This window comes from Crocodylus siamensis, chromosome 10, assembly GCF_052110815.1.
Source record: "Crocodylus siamensis isolate JL-2025a chromosome 10, ASM5211081v1, whole genome shotgun sequence".
Lineage (NCBI taxonomy): Eukaryota > Metazoa > Chordata > Crocodylia > Crocodylidae > Crocodylus > Crocodylus siamensis.
Genome location: NC_143404.1, coordinates 43,202,417 through 43,221,665, shown reverse-complemented (window position 1 = coordinate 43,221,665; position 19,249 = coordinate 43,202,417). Strand labels below are relative to the sequence as shown.

Sequence of the window (19,249 nt, the reverse complement as noted above, 5' to 3'; positions counted from 1 at the left end):
CTGGCCAGGATGGCACTGGGTCTCCTGAGCCTCCCCTTGCAGTCTGCCTCTGCAGTCAGGTCCACACCTTCTGCTTTCAGGTCCTTTACGGTGCCAGTAGCCAGGTGACATGCACCTTTCTCTGCCCCCTCTGAGGATTCTGATATGACTGGCAGCTCTTCTACCTGTGGGGCCTCCCCAAGCAGGACCTGGAGGAGTTACCAGATCTCTGCCAGGACTTCCTCAGAGCCTGGGAGCTGGTCTCAGCCTCCAGGTCCCCAAGGATAGTCGCCCAGGGTGCTGACCTCCATGCTGAGCCCTTGCTGAAAAACCCGCAGCTGGAGATGCCAGCGACGGAGGTGCCCTGGGTGTGCCAGACGATGGTCCCGGTGCACATCACTTGTGTCGGAGACCTCCTGGACTGTGCTAGGCAGCTATGGGCAGATCCCTCTGTGCTGGTCCAGCGCATGGAAATGCCCCCGCTGCATGCTCCCTGCTGCATAGTATAGATGCCTAGCGTTTGCAATTCCCTGATTTGACCTGTTCTGAAGGCAGATGGGAAAACCTGCAGACTAACAATAGACTTCAGAGCTTTGAATGCAATGACTCCTGTCACAGCTCCTGTTGTGCCAAAATATCCCGAAATTTTAGCAGGAGGGGCAAAATGGTTTTCAGTACTGCTCTTGGCTAATGCATTTTTTGCTGTTCCCTTGGCACAAGAATGCTGGTATAAATTTGGATTCACATTCAGGGGACAACAGGATTGTTTTAATCAAGTACCCCAAGGATTTCACAATGCTCCAGAGATATGCCATGCACTTGTGGTAAGAATATGGGACAGACTTTCTCCGGATAGTCGAAGTTGTGTGTTGTCATATGGAGATGACATACTGATACATGGAGGTGATAAAGAGCAAGCAGAAAAAGTAACATGGGGAAGTACTGCAGATAGCTGAAAAAACAGAATTCAAGGTTAATAGAGCTAAGGTACAGTTGGTAGTCAAAGAAGTGAAATACCTAGGAATCACGTTGGGACAGGACAGAAGAACTCCAAATAGGCAGCAAGTAGAGCAGATAGGCAAACTGCCAGTTCCAACAGACTTATCATTCCTTCATGCACTGTTGGGAACACTGAATTTATCATGGGACTTTATCCCCATGTTCACTGAGAAAAGTCAACCTCTTGTTAAACTGATAAAAAAGGATAACAGTGGAAATGGTGCCCAGAACAACAAGTAACTTTAATTCGGTTAAAAAGGGATCCGGTGCAAGCTCCTGCATTGGCTTGCCCAGATGAGACAAAATGCTTTGCCTTGCAGTTGGTAACTACTGAAAGAGCTATTGGTGCTACCCTACTGCAAGGGAAAGGAAAAAAGTGAAGACCAGTGGCCTATGCCTCAAGAACCCTAACAGGACCTGAACAGAACTTTAATCCATGTGCAAAGGAATGTTTGGGATTGATTTGGGCATTAAGAAAATGAGAATACATTGTAGGAGAGGCCTGTTCAAGAAAGTGTGAGGACTTCAGAAAAACTGCTGGAAAGCTAGCGATTTACAGTCTGAAAGGTGTGTAAGGCACATTCAGTGGCTTGTGGCCCAGGAGGGACCAAGAGAAAGTGGGACCAAATGGGTCCAGAGGCTCAGAGTGGAGAAAACAAAGAAAGATACGATGAGAAGTCTGCAGCCCAGGAGCATGGCCAGGACCTAAAGAGGGGTCAAAGTCCAGGTAACACAGTTGGAGACCTAAGGGGTCCAGGAGCCTGTAGTCCAAAGGGGTCTGGAAAGCCTTGAAAGACCAAGTGGTCTGGCAATCCAGAGGCGGGGCCTAAAGAGGTCAAAAGTTTAAAAGAGGCCACTGCTAAGACTGCCAGGATTAGGAGTCTGAGATCTCAACTAGCTGAGGAGGGGTCAGGAAACCCAGAAGTGAAAAACTGTGCCCATGAGAAGGGAAGATGACCAGAGCAGGAGAGCCTGGAGATTGGTCCTGGGTAAGACCTGAAAACTACACCTTCCTGGGACTGGTTAATGTGGTGGAGCTATTGTGGCAGGGTAGTCTCTACAACATGCCACATGTTGCCACCCCAGGAAAAGGTGAGTACAGGGTGCCTAAAATCCCTGTCCCCCACTGTCTTGTGGGCTACCCTTTGATGGGAAAAGGCTAAGGGGAGCATACCCAGATAGAAGACCCCTTGGTAAAGGCCAAGGAGGGAAGATGTGTGGCAGAGTGCATCTTGGAGTGCCTGTCACTGTCCAAAAAACAGACTACTAAAAAGCAGCCTCTGTAAGGAGCTAGGAGGGGAATCTCTGGGCAAAGCCAGCCACAGTATCAAAAGTGATTCCATAACCTGAACTAACCTAATGGGAGTTGAGCCCCTCCTGTTTTTTTGTCTTTGTGTTTTGCAGTGACGTGTACATTGCCACTGCACGTCAGCCCTGTAAATATGAATGACATTCCAATGCAAGGAGCTTTCCTTGACAGGTTTGTGTGTTTGTTTTCTTTTGCAGAAACCATAGTGTAAAATTAGCAAAGGTGACTGATAGACCATGAGGCTTCATTACCATCAACAGAATCAACAGTGTCTTCCTCACCTAAGCGATGGCTTTACTACAACAAAGACTGTCTTGTCTGTTTTGTGCTGTTTGTCTTGTTATTTGTTTGTTTGTCTGAAGTTCTTAAAAGTTTAAATGCATATGAATATCATGTAAATATTATAAAAATTGTTGGTAATGCCCCCTCTAAAAATTTAATTTGTTTGTGGATCCCAGACCAGGATACTTCCATCCAGCTTGGACTGGAAAGTTGTTCTAATATTTGAAACAAAGAGCAGCAATTTATATGAAAGTTTTACGTTTAAATTCCATTTGTTTAGAAAAATGGCATTTATTAAAAGGTAATGTGTGCATTTTTAGCAAACCACCTAATGATGTGTTTTCAAGGCTATAAAGAGTATCTTGTTTGTATTTAGATGCTAGTATTTATAACACCAGCATACCAGGATGTGTGAGAAAAACTGCATTTACCCCTTTGTTTTAAAGGAAACAAGAACCTACAGAGTTGATGCTTCCCTAAACCTGGGACCTCTGTGTTTAAAAGATGCTTAAAATCAAAGCTAAATTTGACTAAGCAATGGTGTAGTGTTGCCTGAGTAGGCATGACATTGAAAGGGGGAGGACCACCACTGAAGCATCAAAAAGTTTGTTTGGTACAGAGAATAACTGAGATGCATTGGCTGAGTTTGTGAAAGGTCACCGCTGTAAGTGGTTTTGATTTTATGTATTTTGTACCCCAGTGGACTGTTCAGTCTATCTAAGCTAAACCATGGCTCTATCAGGATATAACCCCACTGCAGCTGGGATTGGATTTGTGGCAGACCTTGCAGCAAGTTTTGTCTCACCCTGATCTACACACTGTACTCTAATCATTAAGAAATATGATCAAGAAACCATTGTTCAGATTAAACATAACAAAACAGAAGTATTGACAGTATTAGAAAAGGTCCAAAATGCTGGACAGCATTCAAAGTGGTAAACTTTGATTGGATGGAGTACAACTGTATGGGATTTTTTAATCTAATGTTACATCCTATTGGTTTTTTGCTTATTGTGCAAATGGTATTGCTTGTATTCATGGTTTTATTGTGTTGGAAAATGAAACAGCTCTATATTAGACTAGAATGCTATCAAGCTCAGTGGCTGCAAGGATTATATTATGACAGTCTCCTTCAATAAGCAGGATGTCAGGCAAGCCTGGGGTGAAATAATCACTTGCTGCATGAAGACCTTGGCTAATGGTTGCAGCCCAGAGGCCCTGAGCAGCAGGGGCAGAGTTTCACTATCAGACTGACTTCCATGCAGTGATGGCATAGGTGAACCTAGCCATCAAGGAGATTAAGGTAGTTTGCTATATTTAATGCTTTGAAGTTGCACCTCTTCATAGTACTGTTTATATTTAGCCGTATTTAATCACTGCTTAAGTTTTGTCCTTATTAACTTTTTTTTTTTATTAGCTGGCTTTAAGTTGTTTTTGTAGAGCTTATAGGTGCTCATTATATTGTATCTTTTCTTTTTTATCACAGTGAGAAGTTCTTTTAACATAATATAGCAATGACCTTGTTAGTAGCTCCAAATAACTGAACTTGGCACTAACCAGCTGTATCAGAGGGATGAAAGGATTGGACATATTAATAAAAGGTGATAAGGGAGACCATAGGACAATGCCCGAAGTTAAGACACTGGAAGGTGGTCAAATTCAGAGGTGTCCTTGTGATGGGTCCGTTAGACACAGACATATACTGCCAGGATAAAAGATGGACAGTATGCTGACTGCAGAGAGACCAATCCGAAAGCAAAGAGTTATTAAAGGAGTGAAGCTGAAGAAAAGCAGTGAAGATGAAGAAAGTTTGTCGTTGTCATACATACAGCCTTCAACACATGTTTGGACTGTCCCAGCCCGCGACATACCCTTTGCTTCCAGGAACTGAGTGGCTGTCTTTTCTGTTGGGCAAAGTAACATCTGGGATTGGATGAGATTATTATACTGAATGTTTTTCTCTCTCTGAATATAAAAACTTCTAAGATAATATTTGTTGTATTAATAAAGTTAGACTTTGATTTTAGGACTCTGCATTTAAGTGAAACATTGACTTTAGGACACTGGGTTGTCTGCACTCATATCTCACATCCCATTTAAGGGTTTAATGATCCCTAAGCACTATCTGGTGGACAGTGGTGCTAACACCCAGGGATGGTCACCCAGGACACTGACCTCCATGCCGAGCCCTTGCTGAAAAACCCACAGCTGGCGGTGCCAGCAATGGAAGTGACCTGGCTGTGCTGGAAGATGGTCCTAGCCAGGACATTACTCATATTCTGGACTATGCTAGGCAGGCTGGGTGGACCCCTTTGTGCTGGCCCAGTGTATGGAGCTGTGCCCGCTGCATGTTCCTTGCCACATACTCAAGGAGGTAAAGGCTGCCCTGCCACCCACTGCCCTCAATTATATCGACCAGGTCCTACACCAGGGCAGTTCCCACTCTCTGATGTCCCCAGCCCTATGAACCTTGTCACGGGGTCACTGCCTCAACAGGTCCCATGGTGCTCCCTGCACCACCACCTCAGCAGGATGAGGGGACCAAGCTGGTCTGCTTCTGAACACCCCACCATCACCAGCTCTAAACACTTGTGCTCTGCATCGTCCATCATCCCATCCTTGTGTCCTGCCCCAACAAGTGGCAGGACATCCTAGGTGAGAGCAGGGGCGAGGGTCCCTGGTGGACTAGCCTATATTCCACTTTGATCCCACAAGCCACCAGGGACCTCAGCTGGTGGCTCCTCCATGGAGCGGTCTCCATGGGCATGTATCTGGCATGCTTTACAGACACTCTTGACACCTGCCCCTTTTGCCCACAGAGGGAGACTCTGGCGCATACCTACCTTGAGTGTGCCAGGCTGCAGCCCCTCTTCAGCCTCCCCCAGAACCTCCTGCTGAGGTTCTGGCTGCGCTTCTCTCTGTACCTTTTTTTTTTTTATGGACTTCCTGTCTCCCAACCCACTAAGTTCCTTGACCTCCTGGTCAACCTTCTCCTGGCTCTAGCCAAGCTGACCATCTATAAGACCAGGAAGGAGGCTCTGGCTAGGACAAAGCAGGGCAAGGGTGGGACTGTTTTCCTAGCACTAGTCCACCCACGTATCCAGACATTTTCACTAGTTGGGGTCCAAAGGCTCCCTCGACTCCTTCAGGAAGCAGTGGGTGCTGGCCGCTGTGCTCTGTTCAGCATCCCCTTCCGATGACCTAGTTATTAACCTATGACCTCACTTTCATTCCTGTTGTCTTTTTCGCTGTTCCATATAATCAGTTGATGTGTCCCCAGTGGCCTCCCTTATTCAGGGAAGCTTATATTTCTCCATGATGGGCCTAGTCCCATGACCTTCCCACATCAAATAGGCCTATGCCACACAGTGGCAGAGAATGGATGCTGAAAGGCCCAAGGCTTATAGTGGTGACAGGAGCTCACTAGCTGACCTTGCCCAGGAAAGGGGGCTGGTCCTTGCCTTAGGCTGTCTCAATATTTTATCTCCAAAGTAGTTTGTCAAGCCATTGTTTCACTCTCTTAAGCTTTAATAACCCGTGTTGCCTCAGGGGCCTGGATCCAGTGGAACATGTAAGCAGGTGCTTTGCTCTAAACCAGGGGTGTCAGATACAGCATGCAGGCCAGATCTGGCCCATCCAGCCAGAAATGTCATCCAGCCTGCAGGGCTGCACACAGGGCCTGAAGACATTTTTTACTGACTTTTTTTTACAGCATCTGCTCATCAGCAAGTGATGGTGGATAGTTTTGCTGACACATGTTTTACATAATGTAAATATAACCCTCCTGCCAGGCCCTGGACAGCAGTAAAAAGGGCTAGGTTCAAATTTTAGGAGTTTAACACCAACTTTCTAAATCTGGCTTACGCCCCACCCACAAACCTGGGAAAATACATTTTAATAGGTATTCTAAAATAAAGAAACTTCCCCACTTGCAAGTAACACTGAACTAAAAATGAGTTTACTTCAGGGCCTAAACGGATAAGCACACCACCTTAGAACAAACTTAACCTTTAAATATTAAGTGAAGCCCAAACAGTTAATAGTCTCAGTCACTAGCAAACCAGCCCACGAGAACTACCACCTAGCCCACCCTTGAACCTTACCTGTACCAGCCCCATTCCCCAAATATTGGCACAGAACACCCCTGCTGCCTCTCCATCATTTTAACCTTACATCAGTGTGTTTTGGCTGCACCACACCTTCTCTGTTCCACCTAATGCCTCAGACTGCCTGGGTTCATGTGGTCCTAACTACCTTTGAGTCAAGCTGACCTTACAGGGACACAATGGCCAATGGGATGCAATGGAAGCAAGTAGCAGGGAAGGGGGTGGAGTCTAGGAAGGCTCCTGTGGGCCACAAAGCCCTGATAGCTCCCTGCAGGGCACCAAACTGTGCTCCTGTTCAGGCACAAGGTGGTACTGTTCTCCTCTGTCTGTCCATCAACACTTCCATCCAGCCTTGTTCCAAAGATAGATATTAAATCAAGCTCACTGTTTCTTCATTTTCATGGGCAACTCAGGTTTTTCATGGACTTTACAGACAAGGTTTTTTTGCCTTTTTCTTTATAGACTGTCCATAAATTTATGGACAGTTTGTAACTCTGAGCCGTGGCTCCAAAAGCTGCAGTAATTAATGCTATTGCTACCAAATTTCCAGCCCTGCAGGCAGCCCCACAGGTCAGATGACAAGGGTCCATATTCCAGCATGCAGGGAAGAATGAGTTTGACATTGCTGCTCCAAGCAATAAAGACCCCTGATGATACACTGTGATTAAAGTATGTGCTTGACTATTCTTCAAGGCCATGGGGTTCTTCACTAACAACACATAAACCTCACTCCTCTCAGTCCCTTCTAGATACCTGCTCCTCTGTCTTGAGGTCTCCAAACTCCTCCAGAAAGGCAGTCTCTGAGGGGAACTGCTGTGGTTCCAGGAAATTCAACAGGCTGAAAAGTTCTTCCACTGAGTTCTGCAGAGGAGTTCCTGTCAGCAGCACCTTGTGTTCCTGTGCACAGAGATAATGAGTTAGGGCTCTGGAGCCAAGGTGCAGCACTTACATAGTCAGAACCAAAGAGCAACAGTGGGAGACTGGCCATGGTTTTCCATCCTGCAAGGATTCTCCTGTCTCTGCCATAATTTTACCTCAGGGCACAAGAAGGCCTCAGCAGAATGACTGCAAAAAAACCAAGCATCAGAAGATCAACCACTGGCCAAGGACATGGAAATAACATGGCTAATATGTGGGAATCATAACTTCTGCCACTGGAAGGCATCTGTTTCTGAGGTGAAACCTAGCAGCTGCTGAAGCAACACATTAAGACTGGGAATGAAGAGGAATACCAGCTCCTCAGAAGAGTACTGACAGAATGTCCTTAAGACACTCTGTAGTACACCCAGAAAGTAGGGTTAAAGCCACCACTCTAGCGAAACCAGCTGTAGGATTTGTATTGACCCTCAGTAGCTACGTGGCACCACTTTAGACCTAAGCACACCTGCAGCTCAGCTGATGAAAGACAAGCCATCTGGGCTCCACAATTCAGAAAGAACATGAAGAAGCTTGAAAGAGTCCAGAGGAGAGTCACGTGCATGATCAGAGGGCAAGAGAACAGGCCTTATGAAGCAAGGCTGAGAGCCATGGGACTCTTCAGCCTGGAGAAGCGCAGGCTCAGGGGTGACTTGGTGGCAGCCTATAAGGGGTGTGTATCAGGATCTGGGAGAATGCCTGTTCACCAGAGCACCCCAAGGAATAACAAGGTCCAAGTGTCACAAACTCCTGCAAGACCGTTTTAGGCTGGACATAAGGAAAAACTTACTGTCCGAGCCCCCAAGGCCTGGAATAGACTTCCCCCAGAGGTGGTGCAAGAACCTACGATGGACACTTTTAAGAAACAGCAGGATGCTTATTTTGCTTGGATCCTTTGACTCTACCTGACTTCCTGCCCTGGGCTGGGACCCAATGATCTTACGAGGTCCCTTCTGGCCCTTATGTCTATGAAAACTATGAAGCCAGCATAGCCCAGGGTCCTGAGGCCAGGGCAAATGTCCTGAAGGCAATGGTGACATCTATCTGAGATGCCTCCTCTGAATAGCTGAATTCTGGCTGTGCAGATTGCTGTTGTAAATGTGGCTAGGTCATTGGAATAGCACAATCAGTAAATTCTCACCAGGGCCATAAGTTTCAGACCCTCTAGCAGTTTGCAGTTCCTGTTCTTCAGCCGATGGGCCTCATCGATGACCACACAGCGCCACTGGATCTTCTTCAGTTCTGGGCAGTCAGCTAGGATCATCTCAAAAGTGGTGATGACCACATGAAACTTGAAGATCCCAGGGAGAGGGTTACCCTAAGGAAACAGAAGGCAGAATCAGCAATTTACAGCTGCTAGGCAATGCGATGCACCATGCAGCTACCCAGCTGCGAATGGGGGTTCACACAGTGTGCTGCTCTGCAAGTTTCCAACTAGGTTGGAGTCTATATCTGCCTTAGCTCTCAGTCCCTTCCTTACAGGGGGAAGTTTGGTTGGGTAGAAAGGCAAGATCCTGTTACAGAAGTGGCAAAAAGCAGAGTGTGTCCTTTTCTTACACCCTTTTCCCCACTTGGGCCCAAGCCTGCTGGAGAGTATGCAGACTGTGGACACCAAAAAAACCCTTCCTCTCTGGTAGATCTGCTGCATCCTCTACAGACACGATTGTGCTTTATTAGCAAACAGTCTGAGTAACTCAGAACAAAATAGGAAGCCGTCCTGTGAGGATGGCCTCTGCGGTTATCCATTCCGAGGAGCCACAAATGTCCATGTGTAAAGAGGAAGGAAATGAGAGCCACTGGGGCTGAAGGGAGCTGGTCCTGGAAAGGCAGTCACCTGCACATCTCTGTACAGCATCTCATACTGCTGGATCATCTGCCTGCTGATCTGGCTGCCATGGTACACAATGGCATTCATTTCTGTCCAGGTGCGGAACTCCCTCTCCCAGTTGGTGATGGTGGAGAGTGGGGCAATAATGAGGAAGGGGCCACGAATGCCCATCAAGAAAATTTCTGAGAGGAAGGTGATAGACTGGATAGTCTTCCCCAGGCCCATCTCATCAGCCAAGATGCAGTTCTTCCTGCAGACAGTGAAAGCACAAAGTTATGTTATACACCTTACGGGAATAGAATCCATGGCTCTTTCATTGACTTTGCTATGGGACAAGTCATGTGACCTCTCTGTGCCTGTTTAACTGTGCTAAGATGGTGCTGTCCTCAGTGGAGACGGGGAGAATGAAGTCAGTGTTAGTAAAGTGCTTTAAGAGAGACTCAGACTAAAGGCGATCCAGGGCAGGCCACCCACATTTCTGCAAAGTACCAGCACCCAAAGTGAGTGGGAAGTGTGTAAACATTTACTATAGGAGATGCACAAACAAATCAAGAACCGTATGTGCAACATGCCACACCTCTGCACCGGAGTACACATTTCTGTTCCTGAAGGTGTGGATCACAACACCATGACCACTGCTAAAAACTAGCTGTGCAAGGGAATCCAACTGAAACCTTTCACAGTCCCTCAGCACCACCTGACATGTACTTCATTCCATTTGATGGTAAGAGCTTTTATTAGTAATAAACATAAAAGTTAAATCACAAAGGACAGTATCCCATTAATTACTGCTTATAGTAACATGCGGACAGCAGGAGCAGCTATTTGTGCTGGGGCTTTTCAGGAGTGTGGGGGCTCCCTTTTGTGAGAAGTGACAGCAGTCTGGTGGGCATTTGCTGATGCCTGAAATCCAGAAGAACTGCTAGAGGTGGTACAATGCACCAGTTTTGCCTCACCTGTTGTACCAGTTAAAGAGCAGCCAGTTCATCCCCTCCAGCTGGTATTCCCGCAACTGGTTGCTATTCTTATATTCCCGTGACTTCTCCAGTTTCTGCCAGGACTCAGAGGCTGGGCGTTCCTAGGAAGAAGAGCAAAGAGTAGGGTCCATGGGAAGAAAATTAAGCTAGCACTGAACAAGGCTGGCCACATACGGAGCTCAGGCTGAACCTTAGGAAGGGTATTTCAGACCTCACCTGCTGATACTCATCACCATAAACAAAGCCTGCAGGTATGTAAGGCTCAGGAGAGGAATACCAGGGGACATGCTAAGCATGTGCTTAGTATCCCTCCCTCCCTTAAAAGTAGTATTTTCTGCACCCTCAGTTACAGAGAGGCTAAGAAGACATGCGGCATGTTACCATGTGTCTGATTTCTGGTGGAATCTGAAGGGATTCAAACTCTTTAATTTTCCCTTGGTCAACATCTTCCTCCAGCTCCCAGGTGCTTTCCTCATATGGCAATGAACACCATTTGACCAGGTAGTGAGTAACTTCCTGCAGCACATGGAGAAATGATACTTAAGAGATGGGAGACAAGAGAGAGGCAGGGCTCACACAAAACATGGCAGGTTACAGAAAAGGGACAAGTAAACCCTGTATCCAGGAAGCATTTTTGAGCTCCATTTATGTGGAATCATTCTCCCACTCACACATCCAGACAGGGACTGGGCAAGGGTTGGAAGTGACACATACCTCCTCAGTGTCAGGGTCCTTCGTGTGAGCCACCTCTAAGATTCGATCCACCTCCACATAGTCTGGGTTGAATAAATCCTCATCAGGCTGGGGCAAGTGGGTGGAGAGAGACACACATATTCAAGGTGACTCCTGGGCTGAACAGGAGGAGGGTGAAAAACACAACCACAGAGCTTTTGTCCCCAGGGTCTGGCCAGCTGAGTGCAGTGTAGAGACCAAGCGCCAGAGCAGCACATGGCATCCACTTCCAGCAGGGCTACTACAAAGGCTTCATGAAAGGCAAGCTGTTCCCTACTCCATTACAGCGGGAACTGGCTCAAGGCCTCCATTTGCGGGAAGGAGGAGTGCCTGCCTGAACCCACCTGGCATAGGCACAGCCTCATCATGTCTACAGAGGATGCCCTAGCCCAGAGCCCAGTACTCCATGTAAGTACCGCTAGAGCAGGAGTTGTCAACCTTTCAAAGGGGTACTTTGAAAGGTCCCAGGGGGTGCACAGGGGTGGGCAGGGATGAAGCGCCACCACCCCACACCGCTGCCTCACAGGAGCAGGACCAGTGCAGAGTAAGAACAGGACTGCACAGACGCTGCGCTGCTGCTGCTCCACCACTTGCCACACCCCTGGTCTGCATCTGGCCACTTGCCACCCCGCTCCCCGGGGGTACATGTATTAAAAAAGTGCTAGCACATTCTGCTGACACAGAGCAACATTTGAGTCTTGTGAAGTTCCTCACAGCCTTCCTTGCATGGGTGAACCTCAGCAACTTTGTCATATACAAAATGTGACATCTCCCTGATTTCTTCTTTTGCACCTCAAACAGCCAACAGCATGAAGCCCAGTGACAATCAGCAACCACACATAAAGCTAAGAGAGGCCCATTATCTAACCTCGCCTCTCCTCTCTCCCTTTTAGTGCAAGCAATGCCACAGAATGAGTTAAAGCTAAAAGTATTACTGTTAAGCTGGCAGCGTTCCTATAAGGTGGCACATATCCAGAAGGTAGAAGGTCATGGGGACTCAGAGGAAATTGGTTTCCTAGGGGCATAGCTCACAAAGGCCAAGGCCCCAGCATCTCAGGCAGAGGAGCAACCAGGAGCAGGTTCATGCTATCTGCATGGCAAGGAAGATCTGAAACAGACAAAAGACTGGGGAGCTGAAAGCTGCAAGGATTTACAGCCCATATTTATGAAGCAGTTTCAAGATCCTAGCGGGCTGATTTTACACTCATGAGAGAGAGTGTAGAGGATTCCCAGGCAAATATCTCTGGGGCAGAACAATAAATTACAGAAAGCATCCTTCATATTAAACAAGATTAATTGTTTATAGTGGGGCAGGGGAAGGAGCTGCCCAAAAGAACCATGTATGTTTATGGCTCCCTCTCATGCAGCATCCATGCTTCAGGAGATTTTGCTTGCCTGCACCATGAATAGGCACGTTTTGCAGCTGAGTACTTAATGCCAGCAAACACTCTCCAGTGTCTTGGGCTATGATCACTCCCTGCAATGGCAATGCTTCATGATCTGCAACAAGGCACTCGACCCAGATGCTGCCAGCACAGTAACATCACACACCCATTGCCACATTGCCTTAGCACACTGTAACTTGGCTCAGTGGTGCCAAAGCTCCTGCTAACACTACTCACACTGCTTACACAAGGATGTTTTATGTATGCTAGCCAGAATAACCTTGACCAACTAACCTGCAGTTTAGATTATTAAGATATGACTACCCTAAAGAGAAGCCACGGTGGGGTCAAGGTTGGCTCTGATGTGCAAGTGAGCCCTGGCTTAATGGATTAGTTTTCTGTGAGATTCACCAGCAACACAGTGGGAATGGGCGGCAGCAGAATAGGCTGCTCAGTCACAACCAGAGCATGGCGGGGCATGCACCACACAGGCACTTCTGACTGTTTCCACCTACAAGCAGCTGCAATTCTCCCCTGATTACATGTTGAACTACGCCTGCTGGAAACATCCAAACCAAAGCCTATCAGGTCATGGCCTTCCTCTGCAGTCCCTACAGAGTCAATAGCCAGCCTGTTAGTACTAAACCATGGGCTGCCCCACAGCCTCCAGCTAACCACGAAGGCAAGAAATTGTGCTCAGGTGGCAAATGCATCATTAAGAACACCTTTAGGGGAAACCAGGCCTCCCTCCTCATCCTGCACAGTACCCAGGGATCCCAGCTAACAAGTGGAGACCACCTGTGCAGGAAGAGGAGCAGAAGATGGGGTCTATATGACATACTCAACCAGGATTAAGTGATTAACATGATACCTGTTAACTGTCTTCAAATATCTGAAAGACTGCCACAAAGTCCTGGACCATGAGGCCAGAGGCCCGAAGAGGAGCTGCTGGGACCAGGTAGGGGCATAAACTTGCTCTCAACCATGGTGATGATTTGTCACAGCCGCAGGTGTCCCATCACCTCCAAGATCTCCACCCAGAGCCCATGGCCCTGCCCCGCCCCAGATGGAGCCCATGGCCCTGCCCCCCACCAGATGGAGCCCATGGCCCTGCCCCCCACCAGATGGAGCCCATGGCCCTGGACTGTGAGGGCTGCTTGGCATGGCTGCTGGCAGCTGGGCATGGGGGCACCCCCACCTATGGGGTGTGCTCCTTAGTGGAGTCTCTAGAAGGCCGAGTGCAAGAGCTCAAGGAGGAGGTATGCCAGCTATGCACCAGCAGGCCCCATGAAGACTTCATTGATGGCTACTGCCAGGCCCTTCTCCAGAAGAAGGAACAAGGGATGGAGACAGAGATGGTGTCCAGCAAGGACCCACCTGGAGCTATCTGGAAGACCAGTCACCACGTGCTCCAAGAAACACAGGGCCATGGCTGCTCCTCCCCTGCCCCTGCACAACAGGTATGCTCCCCTCCCCACGCACAAGGAGGCTCCAATGCTGACATTGGAGGAGGAAGGTAATCACTGTGCTGCCAACCCCGGAGGAGGCAAGGTGGTGGTGGTGAAAGACTCCATCCTGTGGGGCACTGAGGTACCCATCTGCCATCTGGACCCCCTAACCTGTGAGGTCTGCTGCCTCCTTAGGGCCTGCATCCAAAATGTTGCAGAGAGGATCCCCAGGCTTGTCTGGCCATCTGACTACTACCCCATGCTCCTCATCCATGTGGGAACAAATGACATGGCCAGGAGTAATCCAGACGGGCTCTGGGGGCTGGCTTAAGGGGTTGGGTGCTCAGGTAGCCTTCTCCTTTGTGCTCCCTGTTGCAGGCCACGGTCCTAGGAGGGAAGGATGCATTGAGGAAATGAACCGATGTCCCCGACAATGGTGTCACCAAGAGGGCTTCAGTTTCCTCAACCACAGCGCGTACTTCAGGGAGAGAGGACTCCCAGGAAGAGATAGCATCCACCTCACACAGAGAGGTAAATCCCTGTTCTCAACCAGGATGGACATTTTTCTTAATAGGGCTTTAAACTAAGATTGCTGGGGGACAGGAAAGCCCTGACCGGAGCACACGCAGGGACCAACATATAAGGAAGCTCCTTAGATAGGGACACCAAGAAGGCCACTCTTGCAGGAGCTGAGGGAATCGTTCTCTTTTGGTGTGACAGGAAGACGAGGGCTTCAGTAGGAAGACTCAGGTACCTGTACAATAATGCCAGGAGCATGGGGAACAAGTAGGAGTAACTAGCCCTCCTGCTCTCCAGTGGCCGTTACGATCTAGTAGGGATTACGTAGACCTGGTGGGACTCCTCACACAATTGGACCTGCACAAAAGGGATCGACTAGGGAAAAAAAGGTGGAGGTGTAGCTCTCTATGTGAGGGAGCAGTACACCTCCTTGGAGGCTGACATCTGTTCCAAAGAAGAATGGCTTGAAACCAAGTTGCGGGGCGGTGCAGCGAGAGAGACCTAACTGTAGGTGTATATTACAGACCACCAAAGCAGGGGAAGGAACTTGATCTAGAGTTTGCCCAAGAACTAACAGAGGCTGTGTGGGCACAAGGCATGGTCATCATGAGCGACTTCAATTATCCAGACATCTCTTGGTAGAAACACTCAGCCAAGTCGGATTGGTCGCGTTCCTTCCTGATCTGCATCGAAGAGCTTTTTCTGACTCAGGAGGTGCATGGACCAACCAGAGGTAATGCTCTTCTAGACTTGGTCCTGGCCAAAGGAGATGACCTGGTGAATGACTTAAACATAGAGGACAGCCTGGGTGATAGTGACTATGAAACCATCATGTTCACGGTTCATCGGAAGGATAGCAGGCCTGAAGTTTTGGACTTCAAAAATGCAAATTTCAACAAGCTCAGGTCACTAGTAGGGAATGTACTGCGGGACAAGGGACCAAAGGTGAAAGGAGTGCATGAATAGCAGTCATTTGTAAAGGACACGATCCTTGAAGCACAAAGGAAGTCCATTACCACCCAGAGGAAATGTAGCAAAAGGGCTGGGAAGCCCTCTTGGCTAAACAGGAAAATCATGGTCCTCTTAAAAAAGAAGAAAGAGGAGTACAGTCAATGGAAGCTAGGGACAGTCCCCAAGGAGGCCTATATAGCAATGGCCTGCACTTGTAGGGATCAGATTAGAAAAGCTAAGGCAGTGACTGAATTAAAATTAGCAATGGGAATCAAGGACAACAAGACACCCTTCTTTAGGTATGTAGGGAACAGGAGGAAAATGAATGGGAGTGTGAGGCCATTGCTCAACAACTCAGGACAGCTAGTCACTGGCACTCAGGAGAAAACTGAACTCCTGAATGACTACTTTGCCTTGGTCTTTCATCAGGCCAAAGGGAAAAAATATGCCAGCTAGGGTACAGAATGAGCAGGGTTCAAATGACCATCTTCCTACTATTACTGTAGAACTGGTGCATGATCAAATAAAACCAACCTATTACATAGGTACTTTGCGTCAGTCTTTCATCAGTCACACGGGATGCCCATGCCTGCTATGGGACAGGGAAATCTGGGTGAGGGGGATCCCCTACCCTCCATCAATGCTGACCTCGTGAAGGAACACCTTGAGAAGCTGGATACCTTCAAGTCAGCTGGCCCTGACAATCTGCACCCTAGGGTACTCAAGGAGCTGGCGAGCGTCATGGCCCAGCCCCCGGCACGGATCTTTGAAAACTCCCGGTGCTCTGGTGTAGTGCCCGAAGACTGGAAGAAGGCCAATGTGGTGCCGATCTTCAAGAAAGGGAGGAGAGTGGATCCGGCTAACTACAGGCCCATTAGCCTGACTTCTATCCTGGGGAAGATCTTAGAAAAGTTTATTAAGGTTATTAAGGCCATCCTTGAGGGACTGGCCCAGGCTAACATTCTAAGGGATAGCCAGCATGGGTTTGTTGCGGGTAGGTCTTGTTTGACCAATCTCATTTCCTTCTATGACCAGGTGACCTATCACCTGGACAAGGGAGAAGAGATTGATGTCATATATCTCAACTTCAAAAAAGCTTTTGATCTGGTATCCCATGATCACCTCTTGGCCAAACTGGCCAGCTGTGGCCTTGGCTCCACCACGATCCGCTGGCTGGGAAATTGGCTTCGTGATCGGACCCAGAGGGTTGTGATTGATGGCAGTCACTCATCATGGTGCCCTGTGACCAGTGGGGTCCCTCAAGGCTCTGTCCTGGGACCCATACTGTTCAACATCTTCATTAACGATGTGGACATTGGAGTCAGGAGTGGACTGGCCAAGTTCGCCGATGACACCAAACTTTGGGGCAAAGCATCCACGCCAGAAGATAGGCGGGTGATCCAGGTTGACCTGGACAAGCTCAGCAAATGGGCAGACGAGAACCTCATGGTGTTTAACACCGATAAATGCAAGGTTCTCCACCTTGGGAGGAAAAACCTGCAGCACCCTTATAGGCTCGGCGGTGCTACGTTGGTTAGCACTACAGAAGAAAGAGACTTGGGGGTCATCATTGACCACAAGATGAACATGAGCCTGCAATGCGACGCTGCAGCTAGTAAAGCGACCAAAACGCTGGCTTGCATCCATAGATGCTTCTCGAGCAAATCCCAGGACGTCATTCTCCCCTTGTACTCGGCCTTGGTGAGGCCGCAGCTGGAGTACTGCGTCCAGTTTTGGGCTCCACAATTCAAAAAGGATGTGGAGAAGCTTGAGAGAGTCCAGAGGAGAGCCACGCGCATGATCAGAGGTCAGGAAAACAGATCTTACAATGACAGGCTGAGAGCCATGGGACTCTTTAGCCTGGAAAAGCGCAGGCTCAGGGGTGATCTGATGGCCACCTATAAGTTTATCGGGGTGACCACCAGGATCTGGGGGAACGTCTGTTCACCAGAGCGCCCCAAGGGATGACGAGGTCGAACGGTCACAAACTCCTGCAAGACCGTTTTAGGCTGGACATAAGGAAGAATTTCTTTACTGTCCGAGCCCCCAAGGTCTGGAACAGTCTGCCAGCGGAGGTGGTTCAAGCACCTACATTGAACACCTTCAAGAGTAAATTGGATGCTTATCTTGCTGGGATCCTATGACCCCAGCTGACTTCCTGCCCTTTGGGCAGGGGGCTGGACTCGATGATCTCCCAAGGTCCCTCCCTTCCAGCCCTAATGTCTATGAAATCTATGAAAGAAACTAGATGTATATAAGTCAGCAGGACTGGACGAATTTCATCCAAGAGTGCTCAGGGAGCTGGCTGAAGTAATTGCAGAACCTCTGGCAAATCTCTTCCAAAACTTGTGGCACTCCAGGGAGGTCCCTGAGGACTGGAAGAGGGCCAATACTGTGCCCATCTTCAAGAAGGGGAGGAGGAAGGACCTGGGTAACTATAGGCCAATTAGCCTAACTTCTATCCCAGGGAAAATCCTGGAAAAATTCATTAAGAAGTCTACGTGACAGCCAGCATGGCTTCATCGCAGGCAGGTTCAACCTCATCTCCTTTCATGATCAGGTGACTCATCTGGATAAGAGAGAGGAGGTTGACATTATATACCTCAACTTCCAAAAAGCTTTTTATCTGGTATCCCATGATATTCTTGCAATAAAATTGGAAGACTGTGGGCTTAACTGCAAGACAGCCAGGTGGGTAGGAAGCTGGCTGCAGGGTAGGACCCAGAGAGTTCTAATGAACGGATCTTTGTCATCTTGGTGGGAAGTGGTCAGTGGTGTCCCACAGGGGGTGGTGCTTGGTCCAATGCTATTCAACATCTTCATCAATGATCTGGATGTGAGGGTGAAGAGCTCACTGGCCATGTTGTCACGCTTGAAGATACACTGCAGATACAGGCAGACCTAGACAGGCTTGCAAGTTGGGCGGACCAGAACCAGATGAAGTTCAATGTCAAGAAAAGTAAATTGCTCCACCTGGGGATGTACAATCCCCTGCACACCTATAGGCTTGGAAATGCCAACCTGACCAGCACTACGAATGAAAGGCACCCGGGGGTAATAACAGACCACAGTATGAACATGACCTAGCAGCACAATACTGTAGCCAGCAGGGCTAACAATACCCTAGCATGCAACTGATGCATCTCCAGCAAAACCAAAGAAATGATTCTCCCACTCTGCTCAGCATTGGTGAGACCGCAGCTGGACTACTGCATCCAGTTCTGGGTGCTGCACTTTAACAAGGATGTGGTAAAGCTTGAGAGAGTCTAGAGAAGGGCCACCTGTATGATCAGAAACTTGCACAGCAAGCCATGCGAGGAAAAGCTGAGGGATCTGGGACTCCTCAGACTGAAAAAAAGGCTGAGAGGGGATTTGGTAGCAGCTTACCGCTGCATCAGAGGCATACATCAAGGGCTTGCTGAACAATTGTTCACCTGGGAACCCTTGGGGAAAACTAGGAGTTTCAGGCTCAACAAGCTCAACATTAAGAAAACCTACTTCATAACTAGGGTGTCCAGACTGTAGAATAAGCTCCCTCCAGAGGTGGTGCAATTGCCTACCCTGGAAATCTTCAAGAGGAGACTGGACAGTCACCTTGCTAGGGTCACCTGACCCCAGTTGTCTTTCCTGCTTGGTGCAGGGGGCTGGACCCGATGATCTTCTGAGGTCCCTACCAGCCTTACGATCTATGAATCTATGAAAGGAAGCGGCAGAACACTTTTTTCTGTTGCCGCAGAGAACAAGACACGTAGCAGCAGTATAGATTAAGATTGGATACCAAGAAAAACTTCTTCACTTAGAACAGTGAGACAGTGGAAC

The 19,249-nt window shown here is 48.4% G+C and overlaps 1 protein-coding gene across 9 annotated transcripts in view; it reads right to left on the bottom strand.

The window, feature by feature from the left end:
• Nucleotides 1-19,249, bottom strand: part of CHD6 (chromodomain helicase DNA binding protein 6) — a 253,245-nt gene that overhangs the window by 112,108 nt on the left and 121,888 nt on the right. For all 9 annotated transcript variants that reach the window (XM_090020474.1, XM_090020470.1, XM_090020475.1 and 6 more), the window contains 6 exons: nt 11,110-11,196; nt 10,777-10,911; nt 10,375-10,496; nt 9,425-9,668; nt 8,732-8,908; nt 7,429-7,572 (listed from right to left, as the gene is read on the bottom strand). In XM_090020474.1, the coding sequence (XP_089876600.1) occupies nt 7,429-7,572; nt 8,732-8,908; nt 9,425-9,668; nt 10,375-10,496; nt 10,777-10,911; nt 11,110-11,196 (909 nt within the window). The remainder of the gene's footprint in view (nt 1-7,428; nt 7,573-8,731; nt 8,909-9,424; nt 9,669-10,374; nt 10,497-10,776; nt 10,912-11,109; nt 11,197-19,249) is intronic.